This window comes from Macaca nemestrina, chromosome 7, assembly GCF_043159975.1.
Source record: "Macaca nemestrina isolate mMacNem1 chromosome 7, mMacNem.hap1, whole genome shotgun sequence".
NCBI classification, from domain to species: domain Eukaryota; kingdom Metazoa; phylum Chordata; class Mammalia; order Primates; family Cercopithecidae; genus Macaca; species Macaca nemestrina.
Genome location: NC_092131.1, coordinates 1,095,024 through 1,115,510, shown reverse-complemented (window position 1 = coordinate 1,115,510; position 20,487 = coordinate 1,095,024). Strand labels below are relative to the sequence as shown.

At 42.7% G+C, this 20,487-nt stretch overlaps 1 gene segment (V, D, J or C); it reads right to left on the bottom strand.

The window, feature by feature from the left end:
• Window positions 1-298: 298 nt before the first annotated feature.
• LOC105489889 (immunoglobulin heavy variable 3-7-like) lies at window positions 299-3,158 on the bottom strand. The segment is given in 3 exon segments: window positions 299-402; window positions 2,519-2,953; window positions 3,052-3,158. Coding segments are annotated over 3 exon segments (585 nt in total).
• Between the last annotated feature and the right edge of the window lie 17,329 nt (window positions 3,159-20,487).

Below are 20,487 nucleotides of genomic sequence, written 5' to 3'. Positions count from 1 at the left end.
CTCCTGTGGGTGCAGAGTGCCCCCTGCAGCCAAGCCACCCCCCCATCCCGCAGGGCGGTCTGTCTCTGAGCCCACGTGGACTTCCCATCACAGTGTCTCCTGCACAGTTTTACCCTCCCGTGTTCTGGGTTCTCAGGCTGTTCATTTGCTTGTACAGCATGTACTTGGTGTTGTCTCTGGAGATGGTGAGTCTACTCCTAACATAGGCTGCATCGTATTGATGAGTTTCACCACACTATGTAACTGCAGCCCATTCCAGCCCCTTCCCTGAGGCCTGCAAACCCAGTGAATCCCATAGCTACGGAACGTGAATCAAGAGGATGCACAGGAGAGCCTCAGGGACCCCTCTAAGCTGTACCAAGTCTCCCCCAGACTCTGTGAGCTGCGCCTCACACTGGACACCTGCAAACAGAGAGACATTCTGGTTAGAAACTGTCACATAGCCACCGTTTCTTTCACAAGCATCCACTTGACCTCTCAAGATGTGCTGGAACTGAAGGTCCAACGTCACCTTTGAGGGCCTTGGTCCACTGCGAGGTCATTACACCTGCTCTGCCTTCAGGAATCTGCGGCTGCCGGGAAGGGTCAGGAGAGTGACCTCTTACTTACTGCTCACCGGTCTCGAGTCACAGAAATTTAAATGCAGAGTTTCACATGTTCAATTCTATGAAGGCAGCAGATAACCTGAGAGAATACAATAGTACACATAGGAGGATTGATGAAAACAAAAATTAACAATTTAAATTTTAAAAATCACATAAAAAAAATCGCTGGCCGTTGGATTTAGTTTTCTTTGAAAAATTAAAGGCACATATTGTAAAACTGCTGTTTTTAAAGCATATGGAAATGTATTCTTAATTAGCCTATATACTGCCAACCACTGTGTGTTTGTATATTTGTGTGTTAGAGAGAGACATAGAAAGAGACAGAGTCAGAGAGATACAGAGAGAGAGAGATAGAAAGAGAATACAGACAGAAGAAGAAACACAAAAAAGGAGATAAATGTTACATAAAAGTATTATACTTTACAAGGTCATTGAATAAGGTGAGAGATGTGGTCTTTAATGGTCACATAAGGCAGAAGCAACAAATTCTTACACTAGATGTGATTATACACGTATATAAATAACATATTCTAATTATATTATACACGCACCTTAGCGTAGGCATAGCGTAGAGTATCTAATGGTGAAATGTGAGGGTTACGGGCAACCCATTCTCCAACTTGGGCCGTGTTTTCATGGAGCCGGAGTGCCCTTTGTTGGTCCTGGGCCCCTCTCCAGGGAAGTTTGTGTCTGGGATCACACTGACGTCTTCTCTGTTCCTCTCACAAGAATACAAGTTTGTGGCAGTTGGTCACAGAACTCAGCTGCAAGAAAATTTGACACTTGGACATGGATCTGGAGATGGTGACTGAGCTCGTGAGGAGTGGATTAGAATTTGTGCTCCCTCGTGACCTATGCCCCTGATCCACTCCCTTGACTGAGGACTGGCAGATCCAGCTCCAGCAGGAAGCGCTGGCTGTGATGGAGAATCCAGAGACAGCACAGGTGAGGGAGGGGGTCAGTGAGGGCCTCACCAGGCCGATAAATGACCATGAAACACGGTGGTTGGTGTGCACGGGTTCTGGAAAACTAACTGAAATTCCTACATACACACATTTTGGTAGGAATGAAGAATTCACTTTTGTTCAATTTGTGAGATTTCTAGACAATTCAGCAGATTCTGAGAATAAATCCAGGCACATATGTGGTAAACTTGCAACCAAATTAAAAAGAAACTACTTTCAGTGGAATGGATATTGAATTGTTTTCTTTTACTATAAAGAGGGTGATTTTCAGAATAGAAGTGAGGCATGATAGCCTAATGGCATCCTCTGTGTCTCCTGAGAGAAGCAAGTAAAATCGTGGTTTCTATATAAAAATCCATCAACAGTGCCTTGTCCCTGAGAATGCACCTCCCATTCCTCCAGCATTAGGGAGCCCATGATCTGGGCACCAGCTGCTGCTCTCTGAGGTCCATCATCTGGTTGGTGCTAAACACACACGTCCTGGAAGCTCGTCCCAGACAGTGAGTGGGCGCAGCGGAGATGAAAAGGCACGGCGGCTGCCAGGCACATGGCAGATCCCTGATGGGCACCTAGAGCTCAGGGAGGCCTGATGGCCTTGCTGGACTTAGTTTGGACCACATGGTACTTAGGGAGCTCCATCAGACTCCCCATTTCTCCCTCACTGCTTGTGAAACTTGAATCCTGGGCAGACAGTGTCCACAGCCTCACCCGGCTTCTTGTCCCCTTTTCTTTCTCCATCTGTGACACCTGCTTTAGGGGTGTTTGATAGCGGTTCCTCTTATAATAAACTTTACAAACTTAGAAACCTCAGTAGTAGGCATATAACTGTAAATATACGAGGCCCTCTGGGGAACTGTTAGATGAGAGGAAGCCAGAGACCCTGAAGGAGAGCAGCCCTTGACTTCCACCTGCACCTGCCCTGGGGCTGCACCTGCCCTGGGGCTGCACCTGCCCTGGGGCTGCACCTGCCCTGGGGCTGCACCTGCCCTCTGTGTAACCTGAGCACCCCCTGGTGGTTCCATACGCCCCTGCAGGGAGGTTTGTGTCTGGGCTCACACTGACCTCCCCTCACTGTGTCTCTCACACAGTAATACACGGCTGTGTCCTCAGCTCTCAGGCTGTTCATTTGCAGATAGAGGGAGTTCTTGGTGTTGTCTCTGGAGATGGTGAATCGGCCCTTCACAGAGTCTACATAGTATTTCTCACTTCCATCATACTTTATGTCGGCCACCCACTCCAGCCTCTTCCCTGGAGACTGTCGGATCCAGTTCATCCTGGTGCTACTGAAGGTGAATCCAGAGGCTGCACAGGAGAGTCTCAGGGACCCCCCAGGCTGGACCAAGCCTCCCCCAGACTCCACCAGCTGCACCTCACACTGGACACCTGCAAACACAGAGACACCCTGGTCAGAAACTGCCACACATATTCCCAGTTTCTCTCACTCATATTCACGTACATTCAACTCATTCTCCATGAATCACCTTTGAAAATAGCAACAAGGAAAACCCAGCTCAGTCCAAACTCCATGGCGAGTCCTGTGTGTGCTGTGTTGATCACCGAATAGAAACACCTGGGAATTCTAGGGCTGGGGCTCCCAGAACTGCAGGGTCAGGGCTGGGCTGCTTTTCATCAGCAGAGGGAGGGACCTATTTGCATGTCTCCTACTGTATAGCAAGCTCTGGGGTGGGGCGCCTGAGGAGAGGGCAGGGCCCAGAGCAGATGAGTGTTCTGCAGGAGTTTAGAGATATTGATACGATTTTGGAAAATGTTGTTTCTTATTATAAATTTGTTTTGTGATAAAGTCTTTAAACCTACAATTGTATTTGTAACTTATTTTAAAAAAGTTTTACTGAAGTACAGTGGACCTGTGAAAACTGCATATATTTAAACTTATCAGCAATCAATCATCTTATTTAATTTTTACATATGTGGAGAAATCAATGGTATGTAGTATCAATGTTATTTCCATGTTAAAGATGGAAAATTACCAGCAGAAGCACAGATGGGTGGTACAATGTTCCCAGAGATCACATTTGGTCAGAGTGAGCCCGGATACCTGGGTCTGTGCTTCTCACCACTGGGCCTGGCTGCTCCCTGAATCAAGCCCAACACAGTGTGGGTCACCCCAGTGATATTTTCAGAACTTTCTTCCTGTAATGAAAGCATGGTGTGATGTGTATGCACTATTGTGTTTACCTAATGAATGTAAAGAGAACACATTTTATGCAGTTGTATTTTCATAAATGTCAGACATTCATCATGTTAGTGTCTATTTTTCCATGAATCTGTACTGAACAAATTATTCATTCATTGATTTGTAATACTCTTATTGAGACATCATTACTATACAGTAAATATTGCATGAAATGTTTGGTTTAACAAGTGCTCAAGCCGATCCTGGTGGCACACAACGGTAGTTTCAGCTACTTAGATGGCAGATGCAGCAGGATTGTTGGAGACCAGAAGTTGGAGGCTACATTGAACTATGATCCCACCACTGCATTCCAGCCTGGGTCACAGAGTAGGACCACATCTCTTCAGAAACAAACAAAACAAAATGTAATTCCACGTGTGCTCATCTGTGCATCCACAAGAAACATTCAGATAATGAACAAATAAATGACACTTAAAAGTTTCCTTGTGTTCCTGTGCAATTCCTTCTTCCCAATTATTTTCTTCCCTCGCCATATTTTGAGTCAATCCTTCACATTAAATACTTTGGTTTTGAGTTTCAAGAATTTACTATATGGGAATTATATAGTATGTGTTTTATTTGTGTGGCTTCTCATGCATCATAACTACTTGTGATGCAACCAAGTTGAGCATCAACAATGTCTTGATTCTAGTGATAGATAATATTACAGTACATTAGCACATCATTAGTGTTATATATATATATATATATATATATATATATATATATATATATCTTCTTGAATCATTTCTAGTTTGAGTATTACACATAGAGGTGCTACTCAGCTTGGAGATGTAGGCATCCCATAAAAAATGGGTTATTCTTACAGCAACACTAAACTTACTGATCTGCAAATTAGCACATTTTTCTTAAATACATCAGATTTTTGATGTTATAGGACAAACAATATATCTGAAATCTGAAGAGAGATAAGGACTTGCAGGGAAATAAACAGGAATAGACGATAATCTTTTCTGGGGCAGAGGCTGCCAAATGTCATTTAAGCTAGCACAAGATTAAAGTAGACATATTCATTGGATGGTTTCAATTCTGTGTGATAGAGAAGTTATTGTTTAAATTCTCAGAGTGTATACAGTTGAGGAATTCCTCCTGCTATTGAACCTTTTTCTTCAGTCCTGGGGACACATCACAAAATGCTCCAGCCTCTACCCCTTGGGACGGTGCAGTCTGGGAAAGCAAAACAGCAACTACAGCTGAAATGCATCCAGACACACCTCCCCATCACCACTACCTTGCAAGAGAAATTATCTGCAGAGGTAAAGCCATCAAAACTGCTCTTCTGCAGACACTGGAGAAACCAGTAAGAACTGGGAGGGGACAGAGGAATGCACCAAATCCCTGTCCAGGCCGCCATCTTCCCTCAGGAGTGACAACCTTATTCAAAAGGAAAAGGCAGTAAAGAGGAAACTGAAGAAATCAGTGGGAAGACATAGGGGTTGCTGAATGAATATATGAATAAAAATGAAGAGGCCAGGTGTGATGGCTCATGCCTGTAATCCAAGCCACTCTGGGATGCCAAGGCAGGAGGATCACCTGAGGTAGGGAGTTAAAGACCAGTCTGACCAACATGGAGAAACCCCGTCTCTACTAAAAATACAAAATTAGCTGGGTGTGGTGGCACATGCCTGTGATCCCAGCTACTCAGGAGGCTGAGGTAGGAGAATCGCTTGAACCTGTGAGGCAGAGATTGCAGTGAGCTGAGATCACGCCACTGCACTCCAGCAAGAAGAAAGAAACTCCATCTCAAAAAAAAAAAAAAAAAAAAACAAAAAAAAAAAAGAATGAGAAGAATCAGCCAAGTGTATATGAAGGCCCTGGAAACCTAGCTACTTGCTACTCAGGAGGCTGAGGTGGGAGGATTCTATGAGCCAGGAATTCAAAATCACAGTGAGCTATGGTCACACCACTGCAGTCCAACCTGCACAGCAGAGTGAGACCCCGTCTCAAAAAAAAAAAAAAAAAAGAATTAAGTATTTTACACAATTGTAAAGCTACTGAAATAGAAGAAGTTAAACTGCACATCCTCACGTATCCTCTGGCACTTCTGATATTTTGAAGAAGACAGGTGACCTAAGACCTTCAGAACAAGCTGATGATCTCAAATCATGAAAAGCTTCCACACAAGACATTCGACCAGAATCCTCCTCCATATCCTCGTCCTACACATTATTCTTTTGCTTATAAACAGTCTTGTCATATTCTGCAGACCTGGCTGTTGTCCACCCATGTTGGAGTCTTGTCTCGTTTCTTACACATCAGTTGTATAGTTGCTATTTAGAGCAAGTCTTCAGACTCCGTGTTTAGGCCTGACTGCTGACCACTTAAGGCTCTTTCCTCCATCATTTTTTTTTTTTTTTTTTTTAAGCATACAAGGAAAATCTAGTTAGAAATCACAGGAGCTCCCTCATGTGATGCCAGTTTGACCTTGAAACCCCACAAAACCCTTCCTGCAAGTAGGATGCTCTCCCTAGCCCCCTACCAAACCGTGATAAAAACCCTGAGCTGGTCTCCTTCCTTGCTCTATCAAGCCACTTTGGACCTTCATGAGAGACCTGCCCTGCTCTCAGCAGACTCCTCAAGGATGCCGGTAACTAACATTTCCATACTCACTTGGTGTGAGTGTGTAGCACTACCAGACTCAACATCCACAGAAAATTTTAGTCGAGATCTCTGCATTTGCATGGTGTCAGTTACACAACGGATGCTGGGAGCTTGGTGTCACAGCAACTTCCCAAGGACATGCCTGCTCCCTGAGTTAACTCCAGAACACAGTTGGATGTGCCTCCTGGGGTTTGAGAAGCTCTCTTCATGTACTGAAATCCTGTCGTTATGTTTTTGTATTCTAGTGTTTCCCTAAAATTATAGCGAGATCCAGGATTCATTCATGTGTATATTCAAGGACTCTGATTTTTGTGTATTTTATTCATCTCTCTACCACTCTTTCTATCAAATTATACATTTTAAAAGTTGCAATATTTTAATGAGGTGAAATTAGCAAATAAGAATCTTTACATAAAGTGTACAATTTTACAAGTAGACATAATCCTCACTTTTCCTAACAGAGAAAAAATAAATTATCCTAGAAATTTCCTTTTGCTCTCCTATAGTTTCTCCTTTCTACACCTTCCTTTCTTGTACCATGTCCACAATCAACTACAGATCTTTTTATGTAACTTTAAGTTCATTTTTACTTTATAGAAATTATAGAAGTGGAATTGTACATATGCGCTTGTATTTTTTTGCCTTATTTTTCTCATTCAGGTATTTGTTACTTTAAGCATGGTGTTGAGTGTATCCGGCACTACTTGATTGTAACAGTGGGTATTATTCCAGTAAAAGAATTTGCCACAATTTGTTTACCAGTTAAGCTGCTGACTAACACTTGGATCGCTTTTGGTCTCTGGGTATAATAAACAAAGATGCTACTTAGCTTATTGAAGTAACCAGCTAAGAAACACATGGTTCTTATTTTTACATGACATGAATAGCAGGCAAAGCAGAAGAGCTGCACACTAATCAATTTGCTTCAATACATCAGATAATTAAAGTTGGGGAGCTCTGTGCATGTGTCAGTTCATGTGTTTTTGTGTGAAAGAGAGAGAGAGAATGGAGGAGAGACCAAGAAAAAAGAGACCCCACATGTTTGGACCATAATGTATGAGGTACTCAAGTAAATACAGGGACTTGGTGCCTGATGGACAAGGTCCACATAAGATGGAGAGGACAACTTGATGCACCTCCATATGAGTATATATATTAGTATTTATATAAATGCCATTTTCTAATCATATAAACAAACAGTCAGACAGATTAGAAAAGATGTAGTGGAGGGGTCTGGTGGTGAAATATGATGGTGAAAACAACCCACATCTACAGCCCCTTTTCTGCCCTGTTGCATCTGCCCCAATACTGAGCCTTGATCCTGCTCATCCTGACCCCCTGACAATCATCCTAAGCCCCCGTACTGCCCGAGTGCCCCCTGCTGGTCCTATGCACCCCTGCAGGGAGGTTTGTGTCTAGGCTCACAACGAAGTCCCCTCATTGCTTCTTTTCCTTAAAAATGCGTACTTGTGTATTCAGTAGACAAAAGCTCAGCTGTAAGAATTGGTTCTTGCATGTGGATATGGACTCTTGAGAAGTGGGTTGTAATTTGTGCTCCCTTCACAACCCATGAACCTGATCCACTCCTGTCCGTCTTCTAGGGGCAGATACAATTCTAGCCGGAAACACTGGTTATGATGGGGAATCCCGAGACAGTGCAGGTGAGGGAGAGGGTCTGTGAGGATGTCTCAAGCCAGAAGTGTGCTGAGAAACACAGTTGTTGATGTTAACGGGTTCTGGACAACAGGATGAAATTCCCAAATACACACATTTTTATGAGAATAAAGAGCTCACTTTTGTCCAATTTGTGAGTCTCCTAGAACAATTCAGTAGATTTTGAGGTTAGATTAAAAAATATTGGCACGTTTCTTTTCTCAAACTTGCAACCAAACAAAAAAGAGAAACTGCTGTTAGAAAAATGAACATTGAATTATTACCACCCTGTGTGATAATGATGATTTTTAGAAATGGAGTGGCCTGTGATAACTTAAGAGTGTCTTAATTCTGAGCCCACAATTAGACCTGAAAAGCAATCACAGGGAGTGAAACACCTAACTCAGTGAAGCTGCATCTGGCGGTCTCTGCAGGCCCCGAGTGGTACAGGAACAGCTCCTCCCTCAGACTCAGAGTGAGGACAATTTCTGCTCTTTATCTGGGGAAGTGAAGGTGAGTGTGTGGAAAGAACCAAACTTACTCTAATCAAGATCTCTGCACATGGAGAGAAACCAAAGAATAGGAGAAATGACTGGTTTCGGTTTAGATCGAACAATTTCTTATGAGAAGGGCAATACCATGTCTGGATCCTGCACAGAATTAAGAAACAATGAATTTGGGGTAAAGTAGAAAATTACAATTGTTTGCAGATTTTGTTAATTAAATATGTAATCTGAGAAAACGAAGTAAAATCGTGGTTTTTATATAAAAATCCACAGTGTGCTGGCCCTGAGAATGTACCTCCAATCCCTCCAACAACAGGGAAGCCCAATAGACCAGGCCGCCAGCTACTGGACTGCACTCTAACACCTGTCACCTGGTGTGTGCCGAAGACAGCCATCCTGGGAGCTCCTCCCAGACAATGATGGTGCACAGTGGAGACACTAACGCATGGCTGCTGCTGGGACACAGTGGAGATCCCTGATGGAGAACTGTGCTCAGCGAGGCACCAATGGCTTTTGCTGGAGATAACTTGGACCACAGGGTCATTAGGGAAGCTCCATCAAACTCCCACCCTTCTCCGGCACTACTTGTGAGTCTGGCATTGTGGGGTAGCAGTATCCACAGACTCACCCTGCTGCCTGTGCATTTTTCTGCCTCCAATACTTCCATCTGTTTTGGGGACATATGAGAATGCTTCCTCTTTTAAATTAGTTTTCTGATCCAGGGACCTCACGCCGGGCACAAAACAGAAATGTGCAGAGGCTCAGAGGGGAAATGTTAGAAGCAGATGAAACCACAGACACTGAAGGAAAGCAGCCCTTGCCCACCCCTCCATCTGCACCTGCCCTGGGGCTGCACCTGTTTTGTGAGTGCTGAGTGTCCCCTTTCTGCCCAGACTTCTTTCTTCTTTTTGCAGGAAATTTTGTGTCTGTACTCACACTGATGTTTCCTCACTTGGGACCTTATGTACAGCCATAGAGAGCCATGTCCTCAGCTCTCAGACTATTCATTTGCAGATACAGCGAGTTCTTAGCATTGTCCTTGGAGATGGAGAATCTGCCCTTCACATAGTCTCCATGGCATATCTGACTTCCATCATATTTTATACCTATTACTCACTGCAGCCCTTTCCCTGGACACTGGTGAACTTGGCTAATTCACAAGCTACTGCAGGCGAATCTGGAGGCTATACAGGAAAGTCTCAGGAGCTTCCCAGGTTGTCTCAGGTCCTCTATGGACTCAATCAGCTGCACCTCACACTGAAAACCTGCAAATGCACGAACATCTCAGTCAGAAACTGCCAAACATATCCACTGTTTCTCTGACTCATATCCACTCACTTTAGTTCTCTGTGAGTCACCTTTGAAAATAACAACAAGAAAAATTCAGCTTGGTTCAAACCCCATAGTGAGTCCTCTGTGTTCAGTGCTGGTTACCAAATGGAAAACCCTGGGAATCCCAGGGCTGTGGCTCTTCTCCCAGAGCTACAGGACCAGGTCTGGGCTTGTTTTCACCAGGAGAGGGAGGGCATGGTTTTCACGTCTCCTCCTCCATTGCAAGATCTGATGTGGGATGCCTGAGGAGAGGGCAGTGCCCAGAGCAGATGTGAGACTCCTGGAGTTTAGTGGCAACGGGCAGCATTTGGGAAAATAGGATGACTTATAATGTGACTGTGCCATGAAACTCACTTAGCAATTATTATATTTTACACCTGTGTACAAATACAAATGTGACTACTTTAAGCAAACTTTAAGAGATATAAAGGGAGAAATAGAAAACGATACAAAAGAGAGAAGACCTTAATACCTCATCACAATCATATATAGCAAATCCAGAAAGAAAATTCTTAAGCCTCTGAACTTGAACAACACTATTGAACAAATTTACCTGAAAGACATTTATAGAACCTTCCAACCAAAACCCATATAATACACATACTTCTCAAGCACACATTGAACATTCTCCGTGATATGTTACATAATAAAATTAGCCTTAACACATTCAAAGAAGTAATGACAACCCTTCTCTAACTCTTTCAAAAATTGGTGAGGAGTCAACCTTCCAAACTTTTTTGAGGCTACCATTACAGTAGTACCAGTAATAGTCAAAGGCATCAGAAAAAAAGAAAAGAAAACTATAGATCCATATCATCAGTAGACATAAATTAACCACCCCCAAAATAGTAAACTAAATTATAAAGTTTTTTAGAAGGCCATACACCATGACCAACTCAAATTTATTCTAAGATGCACGGATGATTCAACATCCTCAAATCAATTTGGTACACCCACATTAAAAAAAACTAAAAAAACCTCACTTTTAATCAGACATAGAAAAAAACTTGAAAAAATTCAGGGTTTCATTATAAAACTCTGGATAAATTAGAAAGACAAGAAAACAACTTGAATATAATAAAATTCATTAAGAAAAGTCACAGCTATTATACTCAATAGTAAAAGGTTAGAATATTTGGGTCTATTATCTGTAACAAGGTAAGAATAAAGCTTTAGGGATTTCACTTCCAGGCCTCATCATTTAGTACAAACAGAGTAATAAATCAGAATGGCAGTGGCATAAATGTATACAGAGAGCTTAGATACAAACCCCCATATTGATGGCCAGCTGATTTTCAGTGTGAGAACCATCGATATACAATGGCTAAACTATATTGTCTTTCAAAGAGCGAGTTATGAAAACTGGATTTTCACATGTAAAGAGCTAAGAATTTTAGGTTAGAATAAACACAAAACTTAATTCTAAATGCTTTAAATATTTAAATGCAAAACCCGTAATTGTTTGATTCCGACAATATTCAAAAACTCTTCTGGTTTGCACAACACAGAATCAATTCAACATCCACATCTCATTCTGAACAAGCAAGCATATGCCCTTCAGTCCCCCTGGGCCGTTCAAACTTCCAGATGACTCTTCCCGCAACACAGTGGAGGGTCCCAAGCACTGGGGAAAGAAGAAAGTCCCATCATCCTCTCCCCACGTGGCTGCAGGAGCCACAGCCTGAGCCCACCTGAGCTCCAGCGAAAAAACTTGAGCCCTGGAATATAGACCATATATCGATCACACCTTTCTTTTCATGGAGCAGAAAAAAAAGTGAAAAAGTGAGAACAACTAAAAAGAATGAAAATGGATTGATAGCAAAACGTGCAAGAGATGAGTGTTGATACAGCTTTGCATAGTTTAATATCAGGAGAAGAGTCAGACGTGAAAGCTAGAAGGATTTATATAACACTAACTCTGGCCCAGCCTCTCTCTTGGCTGAAATCAGAATCTCCAAAGCCTTTTCTAATCAGGGAATTAAACTTAGTTTCCTGTCCTGAGTCTGATTGGAGAAGACCCACCAGGCACCACTGAGCTTCCTCATGTCTCTGATCCTGGTGACTATGGTTGAAGACGTCTCATGCCTGGAAGTGGTGATATGCATTTTGTGCCTGTGAGACTAGGCCTTTATATTACAACTTTTTACAAGGTGTATATTTGGAGATTTGTTTTTACAAGGTGTATATTTGGAGAACTGTAAATTAGTGAGGTTCTCTGGGAAACCGTTAGATGGAGAAAGAAGTTCCAAACACTGTAAGAAAACCAGCTCCTACCCTCTATCTGCATCTGCATCTGAGGTTGAATCTGATCAGTGGGACCTGAGCGCCCCCTGTAGTCTATTTCCTCCACGTGTTTCAGCACAGAGGTTTGTGTCTGGGCTTACCCTGACTTCCCCTCACTGTCTGGCACAGTAATACATGGTCGTGTCCTCAGCTCTCAAACTGTTCATTTCCAGATAGAGGGTGTTCTTGGCATTGTTTCTGGGGATGGTGAATCAGAACTTCACAGAATGTGTGTAGCGTGTGCTACTCCAATCACTACTAACACATGAGACCCACTCAAGTCCTTTCCCTGGAGCCTGGCAGACCCAGTACATCCAGTTGCTACTGAAGGTGAACCCAGATACTGTACAGGAGAGTCTCAGGGACCCCCCAGGCTGTTCCAAGTCTCCCCCAGACTCCAGCAACTGCACCTCACACTAGACGACTGAAAACAGAGGCATGCTGGTCAGAAACTGGCATATATTTTCAGTTTCTTTAACCTTTATCCACTCACACTCAAAATCTCTAGTTCACCTTGAATCCACTTTTAAAATAGTAATAAGTAAATCCCAGGTTAGCCCAAACCCCATGGTGAGTCCTCTGTGTTCAGTACTGATTACCAAGTGGAAAAACCTTAGAATTCCAGTGCTGAGGCTCCTCTCTCAGAACTGCAGGGTGAGGCCTGGGCTGGTTTTCACCAGAGAAGGAGGGTCCTTTGCATACCTCCTACTAAATAAAAAGTCTGGGGTGGGACACCAGAGGAGAAGGCATTGCCCAGAGAAGCTGATGGTGTCCTGCAGGAGTTTGGTGACTGATGGTATTTGGAAAATATGCTCTCTTACTAAGAAATTGTGCTGTGATAAACACTTAGCTTTAAATATGTGTGTAAATTATGTCTGTGACACTCAAGGTTTTTTCCGTTTACAGATGTGAAAGTAAACCAGGTCACAGAGTGCCTATGTCTGTGTTTAAGTGCTCATGTCTGAGATGAGTGAGTTCCGGTATCTGAACCTGTGCTCCTCATCACTGTGCTCCCTGAACCAGGACAGAGCTGGACATGTCTAGTGTGGTTTGCAAAACTCATTGCCTAGAATGAGAACATTGTGATTCTGTTACACTCTAGTGTTCACCTAAAATTATGACGAGAACTAAGGTTCATGCAGATAAATTTTAAGGTGTGACTGGCATTTAATACTGTTATCCATGTTCTATGAGTTCTTCTTTGTCTAATTTTTTCATTTGTTTACTTTTAATAAATTTGATGAGATTTGAGATTTTAACTTCACATATTTAAAGTATCCAATTGATAAACATCACATAACTTTCACCACTATCAAATAAGGTGGACAAGTGAGTCCCCTCAATTTTTTGTCCTGTTTGACATTTCCTCCTCCTTTCCCTTTCCCTTCTTCTACCATTTCCTCAGGCAACAACTGACCTTCATTAGATTATTGTAGATGAGTTTTTATTTTCCAGAATTTATAGAAATGGAAGAATTTTGTAATTACAGTTATTTGTCTTATTTTACTCAGCATAAGTACTTAGATATTTTACCTTATTGTTATGTGTATCAGATATTTATTGATTAAAAATGATGTGTATTATTTCAGTAAATGAATTCAATGTAATCATTTTTCCTATTAAGCAACTAATTAATATGTGGAATCTTCTGTTACTCTGGGTTTTACCAAAAATATCTGCTACTCCACTTGGAGAAGTACATAGATACGAATTTTTTATTTTGTATTTTACAACAACGACAACAATGACAGATAAACAAAAATATAAAATTTGGCAAATTGTCTTTAACACTTCAGATAATAGAAGTTTTAAGACAAACAACAAATCTGAAATTTAGGGAGAGACAAGTTCTTGTAGAGAGTAACAAAGTCAGGGTATGAGATTACCTGAGGCAGAGCCTGCCGTATGAAATATAGTCAACTACAACATAAGGCTTCAAATTTATTTTGGATTGCTTGAAGTCAAGGGTGGTGAATGTGCTCCAGAGTAAAATTCTCAGGGACCAAATAGTGAAGAGCCTTCCTGTTCTCTTGAACATCTGTGCCCTAGAAAGTGGGCAGTCACATAAATCATTCTGTACCAATGTGTCTATCTGGGAGAGAATGAGAGCCCGCACTTCTAAACACATCCAGACCCACCTCCCTTATCACCACTACAGAACTAAGAAATTAAACTTCAGGGGCAAGCCTCTAAAACCAATATCCGAAGGGCTTAAATAGATCCTCTAGAGGATGGAACAAGGCAACAATACAAAGCCAAGCAGAAATGAAAACCCCATTGTTGCTATTAAGGCTGTAATCAGTTGGCTCTAGCTTGGGTAGCTTGGCATTGATATTCTGGTTGGGTCGGATTCCAATCAGCACAGAATGGGAGAAGGTAAAATGCCATGGTGTTTCAGCAGGTTCAGCTCTCTCCGAGTATTCCAGCCTGCATTTGTTTACAGTCGGTCTTACAAATAATGAACATCCCTAGACACCTCTCAATTATTATCCCCTATATCTCAGAGAAATTGGCATGTCCGTCTGCAGATTAAGCCTGAATATCAGTCAGAAAGAAACTCTAAAATAAAATTATATTTACTTGAGAATAAACATAGCAATGGGAATGTGCAAGGGCACATTTAGGTGGGTAAATGAGGCAAGTGTTTTAAAGGAAAAATGAGGAGGGCTACATATGCGGTTTTGAGAAAATTAACCTGTGAGAATATGACCAATAACGGGGTGGCATCAGCCTAATATTGGACAGGCAGTGCTGGGCAGATGTACTTGGAGAAGTAATTATTTTAAGGTTGTGCTGGCCTTTTTGCAAGGTTGTGGTTTTGCAGAATCAATGACACTTCTTGTTATGGAAGACGTGTGTGAGAACCCTCCCTCAAGGCCTTCCCAGTTCCATTTCCCAGGGTTTTAACACAAATTGTTCCATCTGGATTCTGACAACTTTCACAGTCTAACATTGTGGTGAGAAAAGTGACTCACCATAATAATGTCAAAAGCAAAAAAAAAAAAAAAAAAAAAAAAAATTAACTCAGCGCTGATACTGTATTTTATATTTCACTGTCAAGAGAAGGTTCATATATGGAAGCTGTGAGGTTTTATATGACACTGACTCTGGTGCAGACTCTCCCTTGGCTATGATCATATGATCAGAATCCATAAATAGGATTCAAATCAGGGAATCTCACTGAGGTTCCTCTTCTGAGTCTGATTGGAGAAGGCTCGCTAGAACCCCTAAAATTTTTCAGGACTCTGATCTTGTTGACAATGGTTGATAATTTTTCTTCTCTATAAGTGTCAATATACATTTTGTGCATGGGAAAATATGTCCATATATATACACATGCACACACACAGAGAGAGAAATGACAGTGGTAGGCACAGAATTCTAAAGTTAGAGGGATTCTGTAGTGAAAGTGCCAGAAGAAGATGAAGTCTCACATCCTGAAAGGAAACCAGCCCCTAACCTCCATGTGCACTTGCCTCTGGGGTTGACTCTGATCACTGGGTCCTGAGTGTCCCCTGCAGCTGATTTCCTGGCAGCGTTCCTATAAGGAGGTTTGTGTCTGGGCTCACACTGACTTTTCCTCATTGGATCTCTCGCACTGTAATAGACAGCTGTGTCGTTAGCTTTCAAACTGTTTATTTGCAGATACAGTGAGTTCTTGGTGTTTTCTCTGGAGATGGTGAACCGGCCTTTCACGGAGTCTGGGTAGTATGTGCCTCCACCGGTAGGATTAATGTGAGACCCATTCCAATCCCTTCCCTGGAGCTTGGCGCACCTAGCGCATGCCATAGCTACTGAAGGTGGATCCAGAAGCTGCACAGGAGAGTCTTGAGGACCCACAGGAGAGTCTCGGGGACCCCCAGGATGTGCCAAGCCTGCCCCAGACTACACCAGCTGCACCTCACATTGAACACCAGTGGACACAGAGACATTCTGTTAGAAACTGCCACACAACTGCACTGTTTCTCTCACTCGCCTCCACTCACACTCAATATTTCTAGTTCTTCTTGAATCACCTTTTAGAACAGCAAAACCCAGTGCAGCCCCAACTCCATGGCATGTCTTCATTGTGCAGTGCTGATCACTGAGTGGAAGCACCTTGGTATTCCAGGGCTGGGGCTTCCCTCCCAGAGCTGCAGAATCAGGGCTAGGCTGGTTTTCATCAGTTAAGGGAGGGTCATATTTTCCTGTCTCCTACTATATAGCAAGCTCTGGGTTGGCATGCCTGGGGAGAGAGGAGGATCAAGAGCAGATGAAAGATTTCCTGGGGGAGATTTACACGGAAAATAATATTGATCAATAAGATTATTGCATTTTTTTTCCTTCGGTTTATGTGATGAATCACAATCACTGATGTTGGTGTGATCAGACCCAACACCAGGTCATTGGGGCGACGAAGTCCAGCAGAGTCAAAGGAATGAGAAAAAGACAGTTTGAGAGAGAAAGTGTGACCAGGGGACCATCCCGCGTGTGGAGCCTGTGAAGGCCCTGAGCTCTGGAAGCCCAGACTATTTATTGGTGATCAAACAAAGAAACAGGTGGTGAGAATGTAGGGGGTCAAGAGGGCAAGCACACGATCTACAGCTGTGATGGTTTAGCATTTATATGGAACATATTCTGCTACTTGAGATAATGGGAATACAATCAATCTAGGAGCCTGGGAGGGCTAGAAGCAAGGAGCCAGCAAGTCTAGACACATTCCAAAGGCCACGAGGGATTTTATGCCCTGAGCCCTGGACATTATGTCAGATATGCAAGCCCTGCTTCAGCTTCTTTCCCAACACAGCTTTTTCCCAAAATGCCCCCTTCTCTTTTTTGTAAAACCGCCACAGCTATCATTATTACTAGCATAAAAGGTAGCCTCTTTTAATTGAGCAAGGCAATTGCAGGCTCTGCGGCCCTTAATTGCTGGTTGGTGATCCGGCTTCATTTTTCATATCCCTTATTCAAAATGGAGTTGCTCTGGTTTGAATGCTTCCCACAACCTCCCCTTTCCCTTTTACAAGAGGACCCTTCATCCTAGGGGTTGCAGAAGGATGAAGGACCGTCTTCTGTAACTTCTTCATGCTGAATAGGGGCGATGATATTCCTGCCAATTAGGGTCTCTCGTATTCAGTGTAGAGAGGAGCTCAGTCAGAAAACATTGGTCTGTTAAGCATCTATTGTATCTCTGAATCCCAGCAAAGGTAAAACCCTGGCGCTCCAGCAGTTTGTTTCCTGTGTGGTTTTCTTGATCTGTCCCCATGTTATGGGGGTTGATGTCAGTATGACTCCGGTCCGAGCTCGTTCCATCTTTGCATTAAAATTCAACTGTCTCATAGCTCTTACTGGGGGGAACCTGATCCATGGTTGGGATCCATGGGTCCCTTCAGTCTCCCTTTCCAGACACTGGCATTACTGCTAGACCAGGGAGCCCTCTGGTGGCCCTGTCCGGGCATAACAGAAGGATCACACCCTTGTCTGGTCACTTCTCACCATGTCCCTTCAGCTCCTATCTCTGTATGGCCTGGTTTTGCCCAGGTTATGATTGTAGAGAAGATTATTATAATATTGGAATAGAGTAATTACTACAAACTAATGATTAATGATACTTATATATAATCATGTCTATGATCTCTATCTAGTATAACTCTTGTTATTTTATATATTTTATTATACTGGAAAAGCTCGTGGCCTCAGGCTCTTGCCTTGGCACCTGGGTGGCTTGCCGCCCACACAGCCCGTGTCATGCCTGTGTGCTCATTAAATCTGTTTTTCTCTAGGAGAGGCAGGTTAATCATGAAACTGAAGCTTCAAGATGACTATTTGCCCTATACAAGGCAGCCCATAATTTATTTTTTCCAGGGACTACAACCAACCAGGCCTATGTGTCAATCTGTAAGCATCCAACAGCAGGTCTATTGTAAAAATAGGTCTTTTGTCAGACACTTGATTAACCCAATATACAGTCTTTCCTGTTGGATTAGTACTACACCAAAGCCTCCTTTTCTTTTCACTGTGCTGCTTCACAGTTTTACGTAAGGTAACAGCAACAATTTAGGAATTATTTCTCCTCGGGAGGAAGACCACAGAGCTGAGGAACTAATAACTAATTGAATTTTTCCGATGTAATCATAACAAATTACTCCAATATGCACAGCGACACCTCTAGATCTTTCAAGTAATAGATCAACTGTTCTGGAGGGTAAGGGGTCCCCTAACTCCCATAGAGACCTTTTTTGGTGGTTCTCCAGGAAGCAAGGAGATGGGAATTGTGCTGCAAAGTTCTACGACAGCACTGTCTGCTGTGGTGGGGGACAATTGTACATTTGTAAGGGCACTGGCTGTGCCAGGTATGCCTTGATTTGCTGAGGGGCTTCAGGCAGGCCCCTCTTCCCATTTCCCAAAAGAGGTTGTCCATCTTTGCTAAATTTAGATGACACTGACTTGCCCAGTGATGGCCTTTTTTCACAATGGGGGCATACACCAGGGCTTTTCCGTTGTTTGATGGTAGTAGTTCTTGCCTTTTGACTTCCTTTTCTACATTCCTTGTGTGTCCAAATTGCCCACAATTAAAGTAAGAGCCTGAGAAAAGGGGCATATTTTTTCTGACTCTTAATCCAGCTATAGCCCGAGCAAAAGAGTAGTCTCATGTAAGTTACCTCCAATGCCATTGCAAGCCTTAATATATTCAGCAAAATGAACCTTCCCTCTCAGGGTTCTAATAGCAGTTTGACACTCTGCATTAGCATTATCATATGCAAGCAGCTGTATTACAACATCTTGAGCTGTTTTATCAGTTATGGCTTTATACACAGCCTCTTGGAGCTGAGCAATAAAAATCAATATATGGTACTTTAGGTCCTTGTCGGACAGAACTGAAAGGAGGATATTTTTCCCCTGTAAAATTTGTCCTTTCCCATGCCGGTAAGCACACAGAGTGCAGCTGAACAATGGCAAAATTCTCCATTACTGCTTGACCCCTAATTGACCCCTATTAGGGCCGATTCCCATTAACTGTTCAAAGGAAACAGGCACAGGTGACCGTGCTTGTGTATTTTCCCTTGCCCGAGTTTGAGCTTCATCAGCACACCAGGTTTTAACCTGGATGAGATGGAGTGAGAACAGATTTTGTCAAAGTATCCCAATCATATGGTATTAACCTATTATCAAGAGCCACATCGTTTTTAACAAAGTTTGCACAAAAGGAGAGTTCGGTCCATATCGACTCATGGCCTGCTTGAATGGAAAGGTGGTTCAATTAGAGTAACTAGAATTGCCAAGCTTCAAAGTCTCCGTTGACTCTAGCCTTTTGAATAGAATTTTGTATAGCACCACCAATTGCTCCAGGTTTTAATGTTGTAACTACAGGAGAAGTTTTGTAGCTAATATATTTTCTTGCCCATTAAGGGGAGAGCGAGGAGGTGGCCATTCACTTAATTCAGCAGGTGGAGCCGACGGGCTAGTAGAACATATATTTTTTTAGTTTTCCTTTCTTTTAATTTTCCTCTGGTTTCTATTCTTCACATTCAGAATCTGAAGTTAGTTTTGTACACTCATCCTCCTCTTCCTCATCTGAATCTGCCTCATCATCTGTTTGAAACAGCTCAAGAGTTGCCTTTATTGCGCCCACTTTGACCAAATGGAGACTGGAATTTTGCTCCATCTTTAGATGCTTTTTAAAAAGTATCTGCCAATTCTCTCCCATTCATCCAACTCCATAATACCTTGTTCCGGGAACCATGGGCAAAAACTGCTTTCCTATACTAATCAGTGATAACATATTCTGAGTACTAACTTTCAGTTCCTCTCTTCATAATAACCGCCTTAAGAAATTTAAATAAGTAGAATGTTTGCTTTCACTCTGTCCCATTGTTACCCTGGTTCTTCTGAGCTCTCAGCTTCCCCTCTGAGATTCTTCTAATCATGATCGGGTGTCCTTTGACAATGCATCCTCCACTTTTACATGTTCTGGCGTTTCTTCACCAGGGTCTTTGTCGCCCCACATTTGGCACCAGGAATGTTGGGGTAATCAGACCCAACACAAGGTCAATGGGGGCAACAAAGTCCGGCAGAGTCAAAGGAATGAGAAAAAGACAGTTTGAGAGAGAAAGTTTGACGAGGGAGCCATTTCAAGTGTTGGAGCCTGTGAAGGCCCCGAGCTCTGGAAGCCCAGACTATTTATTGTTGATCAAACAGAGAAACAGGTGGTGAGAATGTAGGGGTCTAAAGGGCAAGCACATGATCTACAGCTGTAATGGTTTAGCATTTATATGAAACATGTTCTGCTAGTTGAGATAATGGGAATACAATTGACCTAGGAGCCTGGGAGGGCTGGAAGCAAGGAG